At 34.9% G+C, this 16,761-nt stretch overlaps 2 protein-coding genes across 2 annotated transcripts; both read right to left on the reverse strand.

Annotated features, from left to right (window-relative positions):
• Positions 1 to 1,414: 1,414 nt before the first annotated feature.
• Positions 1,415 to 2,006, reverse strand: LOC148256157 (uncharacterized). The gene is made up of 2 exons (XM_088220525.1): positions 1,842 to 2,006; positions 1,415 to 1,780 (listed from the first exon to the last, which is right to left on the reverse strand). Exons 1-2 carry the CDS (start codon positions 2,004 to 2,006, stop codon positions 1,415 to 1,417), a joined length of 531 nt encoding a protein of 176 aa, XP_088076651.1.
• Positions 2,007 to 2,225: 219 nt separating this feature from the next.
• Positions 2,226 to 2,961, reverse strand: LOC148256158 (uncharacterized). The gene is made up of 2 exons (XM_088220526.1): positions 2,650 to 2,961; positions 2,226 to 2,507 (listed from the first exon to the last, which is right to left on the reverse strand). The coding sequence occupies exons 1-2, from the start codon at positions 2,959 to 2,961 to the stop codon at positions 2,226 to 2,228; spliced, it is 594 nt and encodes a 197-aa protein (XP_088076652.1).
• Between the last annotated feature and the right edge of the window lie 13,800 nt (positions 2,962 to 16,761).

The following is a 16,761-nucleotide window of genomic DNA, read 5'->3' on the forward strand; positions in this document are numbered from 1 at the left end:
CGATATTGGCGACCACTAACCATCTCTCGATCTATACCAGGCCACGCACGCACACCATTTTCATTCACTTGCATCACCAACATCGGCGACCATCATCCACCTATCGACCCCTATCGGGCCACACACACACACACTACTCATTCACTCCCACTGCCCCTCTTCGCCCACTACCTGCGACATGCCCTAGGTGCCCCTACTCACACTGTCTTTCCCCCGCCGCCTTGAACTCTACTCACACGACCCACACTATCTCTCTCTTCCCCCCCCCCAATTCTGCTCTCTCCCAAAGCTCCAACTACCCTACTCCACTCCCTCAAGCACCTCACTCACCCCGCGGATCCTTCCCTTCCCCAGCGTTCACTCACTGCCTCTCCCTATATCTCTCTCGGACCACATCCTCCCGCCACAACATCTTTCTATCTCCTCCCGCGTTGCTCACTCCACCCGTTCCCTCTCCCACAGCTCACTAACCTCACACCTCTTCCTCTCTCCTCCCGCGTTGCTCACACAACCTGCTCACTCTCACACAGTTCACACACATCTTACTCTCCTCCCCCGCATTGCTCACACAACACGTTCCCTCTCACACCGTTTATTAACCTCACACATCTTCCTCTCTCCTCTCGCGTTGCTCACACAACCCGCTCCCTCTCATACAGTTCACACATATTTTCCTCTCTTCCGATCTCCACTCACTCCACACTCCTATCTCTCTCTCGGCCTTCATCCGTACCGTCACCTTCTCTCTCTCTCCTCTTGCGATTCTCATGCGGCCAACTTCCTTCCGCCTGCCTTATTACACACACTCACTTTACACGGCCTCCTTCATACACCGCTACTTCTGTAAGCCGTCACCACGCACGCCACACATCCAACATTTCAAACTCAAATCAACACACGTATTTAAAATTTGTTACCGTACCTCCCATTTCCATCTTCCTTCTTTTGGTCGATCGCGCTATCACTGTCTGCGGTCTCCTCTTCTCTCCGCTTCGCTTCCTTTATCTCTCCTTCTAGAACCTTCCATCCTCTCCTCTTTCTCTTTCCTGCTCCCCTTCTTCCTCTGTTCTTTTTTCCCTTTTTTTCTTCTTCTTTTTCTTTCCTCTTTTCTTCTTCTTTTTCTTTCCTCTTTCCTTCCTTCCCCCGCCCCTATTTATATCACCCTAGTTTTTCCTCAAAACGGCGTCTTTTTCCCCCTTGCAGAATGACGTCATTTTTCCTTTTTCAAAACGATGTTGTTTTCTCCCCTCTGCAAAATGACGTCGTTTTCCCTTCTTTAAAACGGTGTCGTTTCCTCCCCTCTTTTTTTTTTCCTTTTTTTTTCCCAGTTATTACATATACTTCCCCCCTAAAAAAAAATTTGGTCCCTCAAATTTTGTTATCTTACCTTCAAATAATCTTGGATAATTTCGTCTCATCTCGTCCTCCCGTTCCCATGCTGCTTCCTCCGCGCAGGATTCCCCCATTGTACCCTCACCATAGTTATCACTCTGCTTCTCAACCTTCTTTCTTGTCGTTCAAGCACCCGGATTGGCTCCTCTTCATAAGACCAGTCACTTTCCAACTGTAATGATTTCCACCTTAAAATATGATTCGGGTTCGGGTGATATTTCCGTAGTAGGGATATGTGAAACACATTGTGAACCCCACTATACTGAGGAGGGAGCACTACCCTGTACGCAACCACCCCCACCTTCTCCAAGATCTCAAACGGCCCTATGAAGCGGGGACTTAACTTCCCTTTCTTCTCAAATCTCAATAAACCCTTCATGGGAGATACCTTCAGGAACACATGATCCCCTACTTCAAAGCTCAAATCTCTCCTATGATTGTCGGCGTACCCCTTCTGCCCTACTTTGAGCTGCTTGTAAATTCTGCCGTATCACCAGAACCTTAACCGTAGTTTCCTCTACCATGTCTGGTCCTAACAACTGTCTCTCCTCCACTTCACTCCAACACGTTGGTGACCTACAGGGTCGACCATACAGAGCTTCATAAGGAGTCATTTCGATGTTGGCGTGATAACTATTATTGTATGTAAACTCTATTAAGGGCAACATGTCCTCCCAATCTCCCCCCACATCAATAACATAGGCTCTCAACATATCTTCTAATATTTGTATCGTTCTCTCTATTTGCCCAACTGTTTGTGGGTGAAAAGCTGTACTAAAATTCAATTTGGTACCCAAAGCCTGTTACAACCCTCTCCAAAATCTGGAGGTAAATCAGGGATCCCGATCAGAGACAATTGATATGGGAATGTCGTGTAACCTCACCACCTCCTTGACATACCGTCTAGCCAACTGCTCCACTGAATCCATCACCTTCATCGCTAAGAAATGAGAAGATTTCATTAGACGATCAACCACCACCCAAATACTATCATGTTTCTTACGATTACCTGGCAATCCGGTCACAAAATCCATAGATACATGCTCCCACTTCCACTCGGGTATGGGCAATGGCTGTAACAAACCCCAAGGCCTCTGATGCTCTGCCTTCACTTGCTGGCATATCAAGCACTTAGACACATACTCAGCCACATCTCTCTTCATGCCTCTCCACCAAAAACTTTTCTGTAGGTTTTTTATACATCTTAGTACTTCCCGGGTGTATGGAAAACTTGGTATCATGTGCTTCACCGAGTACTTCTCGTATTGCCCGATCCCTGGGCACACACATCCTAGTTTGAAACCTGAGTATTCTATCATCTCTCACACCAAAATTTCCTACTGTCCCCTGTTCTATCCCCTTCTGAATCCTCTGTATCTTGGTGTCCACCAATTGTCCTTCTCTTATTTTCTGTACCAAGGTCGGTTGTGCCCTCAAACTAGCCACATACCTTCCATTGTTCCCATCTTGAATACACAGGTGTTGCATGGCTTTCCGCAAACCCCACTCAGACACCATCAAATGGGCTAGTACCCCTGTACTCTTACGACTGAGAGCATCTGCCACCATATTTCCCCGTCCTAGGTGATACCGGATCCTACAGTCGAAATCTTTCAACAGATCCATCCATCTCCTCTGTCGCATATTCAATTCCTGCTGTGTGAACAAATACTGTAGACTTTTATGATTTGTATAAATTTCAAAGGTTTCTCCATATAAATAGTGTTGCCATAACTTTAGCGCATAGACTACCGCAGCCAACTCTAAATCATGTGTTGGATAATTCCGTTCGTGTGTCCTTAGCTGTCAGGACCCATATGCTATAACCTTCCCCCGTTGCATTAATACACACCCCAACCCCACATGAGATGCGTCACTATACACTGCAAAATCAACTTCCCCCGACAGAATGGCTAATATTGGGGTAGAAGTCAATCTACGTTTCAACTTTTGAAAACTGCTCTCACACTCTCATCCCACTCAAACTTCACATTCTTTTTTGTTAACTTGGTAAGAGGTGCCGCAATACTCGAGAACCCTCGCACAAACCGACGGTAGTATCCTGCCAACCCCAAGAAACTTCTTATCTCTGTCACAGTCTTAGGCCTTTCCCACTTCACCACTACTTCTATCTTTACTGGGTCCATCGATATCCTATCTCTCGACACAATGTGTCCCAAAAATGCTATCTGATCCAACCAGAACTCAAATTTACTGAACTTGGCTTATTATTTGGCTTTCGGGAGCATTCCTAGCACAGTTGTTAGATGTTCTACATGTTCCCCCAAATCCTTCGAATAGATCAATATGTCATCTATAAAGACAATGACGCAGCGATCCAGTAGGGGTCTGAACACCTGGTTCATCAGATCCATAAACACCGCAGGCGCATTCGTTAGCCCAAAAGGCATCACCAGGAATTCATAATGTCCATACCTGGTACGGAACGCAGTTTTAGCAATGTCTTCGGCTCTTACCCGTAGCTGATGATACCCCGAACACAGATAATTAAGTAACACATAACCTTTCTTTTTTTTCTTTTTATTAATTATTATTGTATGAATATAATTATTTGTTTATGTAATTTTAATTTGATTTATTTAATTTTAATAATAATAATAATAATAATAATAATAATAATAATAAAGGATAAAAATTGGTTAGGGATTTAATTAAAAATAATTTTGGAGAAAAGGGGTGAAAATTTGGGTTCTGGGGGTATTTTTAAAAGAAAAATTGGAAACCAGAGGTCAAAATATAATTTAAAAAAGTTGTGCCACATCAACTGCCTGGTCAGCAGCCCCGACCAACAAGGACACGCCAGGTGGTAGAGAAGCTGACGCGTGAGACCATGTGGGCGAACCGCGTGCGTGCGATCGAACGGCTAAGATCTGTTCCCGCGCGCACAGACGACCCAGATTGCATCCCGCACGGATGGCCCAAATTGCATCCCGCACGGACGGTCTAGATTAAATCGCGATGAACAGTCCAGATTCACTCCCTATTTAATCACGATCGGACGGTCCAGATTAAAAGCGATGGACGGCTTAGATCAAAAGCAAATGAGTATAAATAACCCCATCCGCACCCAAACCCTAACCCTAGACGCCAGAGTCCCTCACCGGAGAAGACAACCCAGCTGCCGGGGAGCCGACTGCCGCCACCTGCCGCTGCATCGGAGCAATTTTCGACTGCAAAACTAGGTTGACTGGAGCAAAACACCCAACCGAAATGTGAGCCAGAGGAGCCGCCGCACCAGAGAGCTCCACCGCTGGTTAGTTTTGGTTTTCTACATTTTTTCAGTCCACCGAGGGCCCTAAGTGTGTTTTCTCACTGGAACCGATGCAAGTTTGGCATAATTCGGCCGAAAAAGGCTGAAAATAGTCAACCTGAGACGGATCGCCGCCGCAAGCGGCAGCGACGTCGTCATGGCACGACGGAGCCGCCGTGCCAAAATTTTAAAATTGGGCGAGTGGGTCCTGGGTATGATTTTTGGGTTATTTGGGACATGTGTAGGTACTGTAAGCGCGTTTCAGTTCTCAAAAAAAATTCAGAGAACTTAGGGACCGCCCGTAGGCGCACTAACGATCTAGTTTTCGATGACGAATCAAGTAAAGTCCCCTCACCCTATTTTCTATCATGGAATTAAAGTTCGAATAAATGATAATATTATATTTTGTGCAAATTAATAGATATGCATAATTAATTAAGGTTGCTAATGGAGCCCGAACTGTACATTATTCTCTGTCGATTCTTGCTTGATTTATTTTACAGTTTAAATGCATTATGGTATCTAGTCTATCTATTTTATAGTTTTAAATGCATGTATTACTGTCTTACTTAACCATTGTGTGATTTTAAAATTTACGATATGATTGTATTACTGGGTGCATGTTTACTATTTATGTAATTATGTTCAACTTGGTAACGGAGACTAAAGGAAAACAAATAAGGTGATAGCCTCACTAGATATCCTAGGAGATGGTGGATGGATCGGGTTCATAGAGAACCCTACCGTGAATGTCGTCTCATACTGGACGAGATATGGAGACTTAGTCATTGGTGCTCATACCGGACAGGGTATGGGGACGGCCTGTTCACCCTCATACCGGACGGGGTATTGAGGTTTAATGTCTTGGCGCTCATACCGAACGAGGTATGGAGACAGCCCTGGAATTAAGGTTGTTAAGGAGAGTGGTTCACGTGTAGCGAGGACACCCCTATGGATCCCCATGGATATTAGTTGGCTGGTGAAAATGAGAAACGGTGATAATCAGTTATTGTCAATGAATACGGATTTATGATATATTTTATGTTACTGATTATGCATGAAATTGTGATATGTATGATGTTATTGTCTTTATAGGTTGTTTTCACAGGTTCTCCAAGGGTAAGAAAAAGGGTAAATGGTTTTATTTTAGATAAATGTATTGCTTTAAAATTTGTGCTCCATTGGTTGTTTTGTTGGTTTTCTACCAACCTTTACTTCTGTGATAGTGATATAGTGTGATGTCCTTACTGAGCTAGTGTAGCTCATTCCTTATTTAACCATTTTAGATCAGAAGGACTTAGTTCTCAAGCCCGATCCACAAGAAGACAGTGAGTAGATGCTAGATGCTTTATAGTTTCCTTTATTTTTCTCATTTCTTGTATTTCTTTTAGAGAACTTATTTCGTGATATTATTTAGTACTTTTAAGTTATTGTGTAAGGGGTGTTAACCTTAATCTTTTATTTTTGCTTCCGCACTCAGATTATTATATGTATGTCCTTTTAAATTTTCGGGGCCTTTACACAGACCTTCTTCAAAGAATTCTCCCTTAAAACTTATGATCTAAGATTCAGATTGTAGAAAATACTAATATCGAGCATCTAGATTTTATTTTTGTGCCTGAAGATTAAGAATGGAAAGAAACTTTTTTTTTTCTTTCTTCAAATGAATTGAGGTTAAGTGCATACTCTTGAGTTTAATCTATAATAAATAACTTGAGAGGTTATGAGATTTTAGAAAACTAACTTTTTCCTATACCTCTTTATTGCACCAGCCAAGAAGACTAAGTTTAATTGAAGAATATTTGAATTGTGATGGGAGGATAAATGACATACGATCGATTGTTTTATATAGGTGTGGAAATTGTAGATTTTATTATACTGTACTTATAAAATATTTAAAATTAAATAAAGAATCTATGGCTATTTAGAAAGTGGTTTCACTTTTTGAAATCTTTAACTTAAATGAATAATCAATCACTATTTGCGACGTGATTTTATTATACTTATGTGATATCTTTTTTATATATATAAAATAATTAAAAATATTAATTTAATCAATTTTATGTTCGCTAACTATATTTAAATTAAAATTTGAATTTTAATCCATGCCTTAAAAAATTTATTTGTCATTTATTTTTTTAAAAGTTAGAAAAGATAATTTTATAGAGATAGTGATAGAAGTTTATCACCATGTATAAGGTAAAAGCTGCATTACACAAAAATGTTAACTGTACTTTAAAAGAATGTGATTAATTATTTAATAATATATCTCTATTTTAAATTATGTATTTATATATCAATATATAAAGTTTTATTAGTAATTAACCTTAGAAACAACATCTAATTGTTAATAAATATTTTTAATTACCCTTTACCATCCTACTCAAAGTATAGTATAATAAAAAAATATAAGCCGATAAGGACAACAATATAAAATACATAAAGAAGGTAACCAAATTTCCACGATACTTCTTCCTTTCATCAATCAAGAGGACTAACTTATTATTGAAGAACAATTATAATGTGAGAAGAGAATACATTTATAGGGTTGATTATTTTATGCAGGTTGTGAAAAACGTAAGTCTTATTTTATACTATAACTTATGAAATCTTTGAACTCAAATAAAGAATCATAAACTATTTAAAGTAAATAGACAATTGTGGGTATTTAAAATTTGATTTCTTAAATAAAGAATCCATGGTTATTTGGGATGTGATTTTATTATGCTTGTTGGATATTTTACTTAATTTATATAAAATACTTATGTACATTGATTTTATTACTTTTTTGGCTGTCATTATAGTACAAATGAGTCATTTCAAATAAAATTTATTTATAAATTTAATCTTTATGTGGAAGAACTCATTAGCTATTTAATTTTAAAAGTGACAAACAATTTTGTTGAGATAATGTTAAAAGTTTATCACGCCACAATATTTTTCTTGAATTATAAGCAACAAAAACTTGATCGCTAAATTCTCATTGTTTATTTTCATATAATGCATTGTTTTTATTAGCTAATGTGAGACATTTGTTTGTTTCTTTTAAAAAATCAATAATACTTTACAATAATGTGATTAGTTATTTTAATGTAACATTTTAGTATAAATCATATATTTATATACCAATATATAAAAATTGGTTAAAATTTAATATTGAAAACATGATCTAATTGTTAGTAAAAATTCTAAAATACCTTTTCACATCTTACATAGTGTAATATAAAAAATATAAGTCAATAATGATAACATTTTAAACTATAAACTAAAAGTTTACATGGTCACAACATTATTACCTTGTGAGCCTTTAAAATGATTGAATACTCATACAAACTTTACTTTATAATATTAACTTAACTTATTACTGATCTTGTATGTTTAATTAATGTGATACATTTATAAGTTGAAATATTATGAGTGAGTTCCATATGCTCAATAAGGAAAATAATATTAAATTAACATGGTAAGATTTCAAAATTTCATTATTTTATCTCACCGTCTAGCTTCCTTCTCAACCTAGCTCATCATTAGAAAAAGAAACCATTTATTTTAATATCAAAATAGTATGTTAGCATAGAAAATCAAATATACACATAACATGCCAAATAATAGAGAAAATCAAATAAATCATGAAATACACAGATATTGTGTCATGCTTTGCGAAGCCGTTACAAACTTCTATCTCTGAGGGCAGATACAGATTTCTAACTACCCAAGTGGAATGACCAGATCATATACAGATACATCAATTTGCTCAGGCCCACTTCTGGCTCGCTAAACCATGGTACAATCTATGAGCACGGCCATACCAACCATAGTGGTCCTAACATATATCCATAGTCATGACATTACTTAACCACTAGTGACCCTTACAGATAATGCGATAGCACTATCATCAGAGGGCACACTGTCATCCATTGGGAGCGGTCCTCTTATGTTTTTCTAGACTAGATAGGGGAGGGGGAAATAGATACCCGAAGGGCAAGGGGAACAGATACCCCTCAAAGATAAAAAGTCTAACGAGACACTTGATGCAATATACATATCAATACAGACATACTTCAGACCACACAGGCTTCATTTCACTTTTCTCTTTTTCTTTCGTTTATTATTACGGACTATATTTTACATTTATTACATGTAAATTCATCAAGTGTTAGTAATTGACATAACATGCTTGAAAATCAGAATAATTCAACACATTTGAACACAGAGGCATGCAAAACAGACAAAATAATAATAATAATAGATTTGCTTATCTGAAACTACTCCTTAAGGTGTTGAAAGTAACACTAGATTACTGAAACCTTGATGTTTTCTTCTTCACTATTTTCCTTTTTTTCTCTTCTTCTCTCACTATTTTACTGTCTCTCTCTCTCTCTTTAAATCTTGAAAAATGGAAGAAATAGAAATGTAGAGAGGAAGGGAAGGGGAAGGACAATTTATAGAATTTTAAAACTGTAGGATTCGTGCCAAGTGGCAAAATTCAGTGAAGAGAGAAAAAGATTCTTGGCACGAGAAACTAGGGAGAAACATTTTCTCCACCAGCGGTGGTGGCACACCGCCAAAGGTAGTTGTGGTGCACTACCCTATTGCTGCGTGTGCGCGCAAAATGACTCCCAGATGGCCCGCTTGCGCGCAACTAGATGTGCGCGTAGGTCCTGACACTGCGCCGTGCGCGCGAAAGGGACGCACATGCTATGCACACGAGTGTTCGTGTGTGCTGTGCGCACGAGCATTCGTGCGTGCGTGTGGAGGTGACGTGTATGCAGTGTGCTCCAAGGATTGTCTATGATTATCAGGGTAGCTCTTTTGGCGGCTTTGAGCAGTTGCCAAATTCTTACAGATGATTGTGACCTTCTTTATAGTCACCTGAATGAAGTCTTGTCCTAAGTGGCACTAGTTCCCGACTTCACTCCAGCAAGTAGAGGAACAACAAGGCCTTCCATACAAAGCTTTATACAGGGTCATACCGATGCTAGAATGATAACTGTTATTATAAACAAATTCACCAAGAGGAAGATATTCATACCAGTTATCACCAAAGTCAAGAATGGAAGAACATAACATGTCTTTCAATGTCTAAATCGTACACTCAGACTGATCATCTGTTCGGGGATGATATGTGGTTTTGAAGAACAACCCAGTCCCTAAAGCTTCTTGGAAGTTGTCCCAAAAGTGAGAGGTGAGCTGGGGGTCGCGGTCAGATAAAATGGATGAGAGAACTCCATGAAGTCGAATAATCTAGTCCACATATAAGCAGGCTAACTTATTGATGGAGTCTGTGGTTTGAATAGGCAGGATATGGGTAGTCTTGGTCAGCCTATCCACAATGACACAAATGAAATTTTGACTAGAGCTGGTCATGGGCAATCCGGTGAAAAAATCCATAGTTACGTGCTCTCATTTTCATTCGGGAATTAGAAGACCCTGTAGCAAGTCACCGGCTCAATAATTTTTTGCCTTTATCCTTTGATAAGTAAGGCATCAGGAGATGTAGTCAACTATATCCTTCTTCTTTCCTGGCCACCAATATTGTCGTTTTAAGTTTTGATACATCTTAGTACTTTCAAGATAAATGGATAACTTGAAAGAATGGGCGGTCTTGAGTACACTAGTGTGTACTACATCGGGGACCCAAATTCAGTTCTAGAATTTGAACAATCTATCATTAGAGATCCTAAAATCAAGAGATTTGTCTAAAGTGAACTTACTTAGGTTCTTGATGAGTTTCGAGTTTGTGGCCTGTGCTTCTCAGAACTTCATAAAGAGATCTGGTAGGGCTCGGATTTGGGCAAGGTAGGTGCCTTTGCCATAATAGTTAAGCCATAGTGATTACACAGTGTCCATCATCTTCCAACTAGAGGCCATGGTTTGGGCTAGCACAGTACACTCTCGTCAACTTAGAGCATCGCCAACTACATTTCCTCTCTCGAGGTGATAAATAATTTGACAATCTTAATCCTTTAGAAGATCCATCTAGCGTCTTTGCCTCATGTTTAACTCCTGTTGCGAAAAGATGTATTTGAGACTCTTATGGTGTAAACTAAAGGTTTACATGGTCACAAGATTTAGCACCTTGTGAGCCTTTAAAATAATTGAATACTCATACATATTTTACTTTGTAATATTAACTTAACTTATTACTGATCTTGTAAGTTTAATTAATGTGATACATTTGTAAGTTTTTTGAGTTACCTTTAAGTTATTACTAACCTCGTAAGAAATTTGAAAAGATAATTATACATAAAAAAATTATTCCACTACATGGTTAATTAGAGCTTAAAAATGAAAAATTCATTCTCCTTGAAAGCTTTTCTATTCAAGTAATCAATTTATTCTCCCTTCCTCATAGCTCATAGTCAACATTTTTTTTCCTCACATTATGTTGTCTCTTTATTTTTTTTACAATAATGTGATTAGTTATTTTAATGCAATAACTCTACTTTAAATCATGTATTTATATACCAATATATAAAGATTGGTTAGTAATTAACCTTAGAAACATGATCTAATTATTAATAAAAATTTTGGAATACCCTTTAATATCTTTCTCAAAGTATAGTGTAATATAAAAACCTAAGTCGATAACGATAACAATATAAAATACATAGAGAAGACAACCAACTTTCCAAGATACTTCTTTTATCCATTAATCAAGAGAACTAACTAATTATTAAAGAATAATTACAAAGTGAGAAGAAAATAAATGTATAGGGTTGGTTATTTTGTGTAGGCCGTGAAAATTGCAAGTCTTTTTTTATACTATAATTATAAAATCTTTGAACTCAAATATAGAATTAGAAACTTTTTAAAGTAAATAAAGAATTTTGGTCATTTAAAATATGATTTCTTAAATAAAGATCCATGACTATTTGGGACGTGATTTTATTATACTTATTAGATATTTTATTTAATTTATATAAAATACTTATAAATACTTATTTTATTAGTTCTATGGATGCCATTATAGTACAAGTATAATGAGTCACTCCAAATAAAATTTACATTTGAATTTAATCTTCTGGCGGAATAACTTGTTAGCCATTTACTTTGAAAAGTAAGAAACAATTTTGTTGAGATAATGATAAAAATTTTGATGAGTGACGAATCCACCAAAAATAAATTCTTAATTAACCAATAAAACAATATTGTAGTAGTGGTAAGAAGGATTAAATCCACAGGGAATTGGAAAGCAATAATCTTTCTTGACCAACGAGTAAAATGCATAAAAGGAGAGTTTTGTAGAATCCAATATGCAAAATATAAATTAAATAATGAACAAAATAATATTAAACAAACTCTTGGCTACAAATTAGAAACTAAAACAATTATAAAAAGAACTCCTAGCCAACGAAATAGCTTGCTTTACACAAGGTAGAATATGTGGAAATGTGTTTTGCACAATGAAGCAAATTAAGCTAATTTGATTTTTTTTTTGTTGAATGCAAATTTGTCTCTTTTTTTTTGTAAGAAATAATGAAAATAAAGACAACAAAATAAAGATAGACTAATTTACTTGGGGAACCAATGCTCTGATACCAAATGATGCGGAACCCCAAGACCCTTGCTTGAACCTTAGAACTCTTTAATCGGTTTAGAACGGAATTTAGATCACAAGTAAAAAAGGAATCAAATTTGTTCAATCACCCAAATGGTAGAAGTTAAAGATTACCCAAGAAAGATAAATGATATCCCCTGAACCCAATCCAAACAAGCACCAAGAACAATTGAAATAGGAAATCAAAATTGAAATACAAGTGATAACAATTGTATTCCAAATCAACACCTTGTACATAAAGTGAAAAGAAAGACAAAATGCTCTCAACTCGATTCTGAAATATTTGATTACAACTCTTGATGTCCACAAAGAAGAGTTCCTTTGGTATTTATAGCCAAAGAAATCAATGGTAAGTTACAATATAATAACTACAATTGTAACTCCCGCAATAGCTAGGTTCATTATATGGTAATTACAATTGTAACTCCAATAATAACTAGGCTAATTATAGGCATGTAATTGTTATGTAACTCCTTGTAACTCCAATCTTTTTAACCAACACCACTAATTGTTTATGACACCATATAGTTATGAGCTCATTCTTGTAATAACACTAAGACAAGACTTAAGCCAAAAATGAGTTATACTTAACTATATGGGCTTAATTAACTCAAACTAAAATAAAACAATCCAAAATACTTAAAACAACTCAACTAATCCAGCCCATACACAAGGCTTATTCATCCATTATCAATAAGACTCAAACAAGCCCAAATTATCCCAAATCATAGATGTAAGGGTTTGTTTTACCAAAAATATAGCAAATTAGTTATAGTTGTTGGAAATGTTTTGGCAACCAATCCTTCCTTATTCGTAAACAAACCAAGAAAAGTTTATTAGTTGGTTATTCACTGGCAAGCAGTCCTGGGAACATACAAAGGATTTAACTTGTCAATGGCCTTGAGAGCTAGAAGGATGTGATTCAAGTTGCTGGATTCATCTGCGTAAATCAGTCAACTAGACTACTTACCACCTCAGTGCGGCATTGATCACTACTTGGTGCTTGAATCACTCAAACAATTACGGATTTAAGGGATTCAGCTAGCTGCTTGCAATTTCTATTGTTGTATGATGGGCCCTATTCAAACGGATTCAAAACAACAAATATATATAGGTGAAGGAAGTAAATAAATAGCAGCTCTAAAGTCTGACTCAAATTAATTCGATTAGATCTCATCAATATATTGTTGGAGTTTGCTAGATCTATCAACTATGTAAAGAAAAATAAATTAGCCACTCATCAATATTTGAGACGCGATTTTATTGTATTCATGTAATATCTTACTTAATATATATATATAATTAATTAAAAACAATGATTTGATTAATTCTCTGGTCGCCAACTATATTAAAATTAACTTTTGAATTTTAATCAATGCGCTAAAGATCTTATTCGTCATTTATTTTTTTAAAAGTGAAAAATGACAATTCTAATGAGATAATGATAGAAATTTATCACCACACTTAATGTAAAAAGCCATGTTACACAAAAATGTCCATTGTACTTTACAATAATGTGATTAGTTATTTTAATATAATATCTCTACTTTAAATCATGTATTTATATACCAATATATAAAGATTGATTAGTAATTAACCTTAGAAACATGATCTAATTTTTAATGAAAATTGTGAAATACCCTTTAACATCCTACTCAAAGTATAGTGTAACATAAAAATATAAGTCGATAATGATAACAATATAAAATACATAGAGAAGGTAACTAACTTTCCACGATACTTTTTCTTTGCATCAATCGAGAGGACTAACTAATTATTGAAGAACAATTACAATGTGATAAGAAGATAAATGTGTAGGATTGATTATTTTATGCAATCTGTGAAAAACTTTAGTGTGACATCTCGATGCCTGAGAGAAAAAACATCAAATTTATCTATTAAATAAAATTTTCTTTTTTAAATATACTTCTATTATATTTGAATTTTTACTATAAAATTTTATTATTTTAATAATTATAACCGTATTGCGTGCAAATGCTTAAATTGATACCAAGGAGGTAGTGAGGACACCACTACCTCTAAGAAAGGGGAATTACAGTTATATAAGTAAATGGTAAATGGTAAACAGTTCAATATCCATCCAATCTAAGAGTAGGGTTCCTATCAATAAACAGTAAGTAATGACAATAGTCATAACAGTAATTCCAATAATATCCTTCCTGAGTACTGAATAAACGTATGTACTAAATATTTTAGTTATTACATTTTGATTTATTCTTTTTATTCTTTCTTAGTTATTCATCTAGAGTCAAACTTTTATCCATAATTCCCTCAATTAACTTTTTTTTTTTCTAGAGCTTTATTTATTTTATTCCATTTTGATAATTTATTTCTGTTATTTATTTTTATTGTTATATATATATTTTTAATTTCATTTTGATAATTTAGTTCTTTTATTTACTTTATTCTACTTTTCTTAATTGATTTTTTTAATTATTTTAAAAATGGTATATTTCATTCATTTTCTAGATTTAATTTTTTTTTAATTTTTTTTTTCTAATTTTGTTCTTTACAGAAAACTAACCCGCAAGGAAATATATATATATATTTTCTTTTCCAAACTCGTACCTTCCCTTCTCGTATATGTTTTTCCATCTTGCCATCTTTTAAAAAATAGTTTATCAAATGCAAGCATACATAAAAATCCATCGAATTTACAGATTTTAAATCAAATGGACACATGACACACACACACACACGCACATTCATTCAATCTTAAAACCACAATAGAGATCATATTTGAAAACTAAATTTATTCATAATGCTTATATAAAACACCATTACATGCATAAAATATATTACTATAGGTCTTACCTTCCTAAAGAATTCAAAAACAATCTACATGCATGAATAAATCAACTTCAGATGATCAGAAAACACAGATGGGTTGCCTGCACTGTCAACAATGGGTTACAATTTGTTTTTGTCAAACCCATAATTTCTGAAAGTAGATTTGTCACTGACATTTGGATTAAATGAAGCTAAACACTTATAAAAACCAAAATGAACCTTAAAAGTATAATAAATTTAAGAATCGCAATCATAAAAAGGAAAGGAAGGCTAACATACTTGAACTATTCAAATGTGCAGTGGAAACAGAGCCTGGTTGAGCTTGATTTATCTATATTTTGGAAAGGGAGTACGTGATATGTGAACAACTTAAGAGGAACCTAAACATTATTAGAACAGTCACTAAAAATTGCTTACCTCTCAGAAGAAAAGGTCTACACACCTTTGCAATATCTCTACTTTAAATCATGTATTTTATATACCAATATATAAATATTGGTTAGTAATTAAACCTAAAAACATGATTTAATTGTTAAAGAATATTTTGAAATATCCTTTAATATCCTACTCAAAGTATAGTATAATATAAAAATATAAGTCGATAACGATAACAAAGTAAAATACACAGAGAAGGTAACTAACTTTTTACAATACTTTTGCTTTGCATCAATCAAGAGGACTAACTAATTATTAAAGAACAACTACAATGTGAGAGGATAATAAATGTGTAGGGTTGATTATTTTGTACAAGTGGTGAAAAATATAAGTCTTATTTTATACTATAACTTATGAAATCTTTGAACTCAAATAAAGAATCATAAACTATATAAAGTAAATAAAGAATTGTGGCTATTTAAAATATTATTTCTTAAATAAAGAATCCGTGGCTATTTGTGACTTGATTTTATTATACTTATTAGATATTTTACCTAATTTATATAAAATTCTTAAGAACGTTAATTTTATTAGTTCTAAGGCTGCCTTTATAATACAAAATAAGTCACTTGAAATAAAATTTAGTTTTGAATTTAATCTTTGTGTGGAAGAACTTATTAGTCATTTACTTTGAAAAGTAAAAAATATTTTTGTTGAGGTAATGTTAAAAATTTTGATGAGTGAGAATCCACCAAAAATAAATTCCTAATTATCAAATAAAACAATATTGTAATAGTGGTAAGATGGATAGAATGCACAAGGAATTGGAAAGCAATATCTTTCATGACCAACGAGTAAAAAGCATACAGGGGGTTTTTTTTGTGGAATCCAATACGCAAACTATAAATTAAACAACAAGAAAACTAATGTTACACAAACTCTTGGCTGAAAATTAAAAACTAAAACAATTATAAGAACTTCTAGTCAATGAAATAGCTTGCACCAGTAATAAAATTTATCATAGATGTAACGATTCGTTTTACCAAAAATATGGAAAATTAATTATAGTTGTCAGAAATATTCCGACAACCGATCCTTCCTTATTCCTAAACCAACCAAGGAAAGTTTGGTAGTTGGTTATTCATTGGTGGGCAGTCTTGTGAACGTACAAAGGATTTAACTTGTCAACAGCCCTGAGAGCTAGAAGGACATGATTCATGATGCTGGATTCATCTTCGTGAATCAGTTAACTAGACTACTTACCGCCTCAATGCAGCATTAATTGATACTTGGTGCTGGAATCACTCAAATAATTACGGATTTAAGGGGTTCGGCTAGTTGCTTGTGATTT

This window comes from Carica papaya, chromosome 5, assembly GCF_054855325.1.
Source record: "Carica papaya isolate Zhongbai chromosome 5, ASM5485532v1, whole genome shotgun sequence".
Classification (NCBI taxonomy): Eukaryota; Viridiplantae; Streptophyta; class Magnoliopsida; order Brassicales; family Caricaceae; genus Carica; species Carica papaya.

What these genes read in the sequence shown, in the direction of transcription:
- LOC148256157 (XM_088220525.1), bottom strand. Translation starts at nt 2,006, where the DNA reads ATGACTCCTTATGAAGCTCTGTATGGTCGACCCTGTAGGTCACCAACG. An exon ending in CTCAAAGTAGGGCAGAAGGG is followed by an intron (nt 1,781 to 1,841) that starts GTACGCCGACAA and finishes GTGTTCCTGAAG; the next exon opens with GTATCTCCCATGAAGGGTTT.
- LOC148256158 (XM_088220526.1), bottom strand. Translation starts at nt 2,961, where the DNA reads ATGGTGGCAGATGCTCTCAGTCGTAAGAGTACAGGGGTACTAGCCCAT. An exon ending in GGGATCGGGCAATACGAGAA is followed by an intron (nt 2,508 to 2,649) that starts GTACTCGGTGAA and finishes TTGATATGCCAG; the next exon opens with CAAGTGAAGGCAGAGCATCA.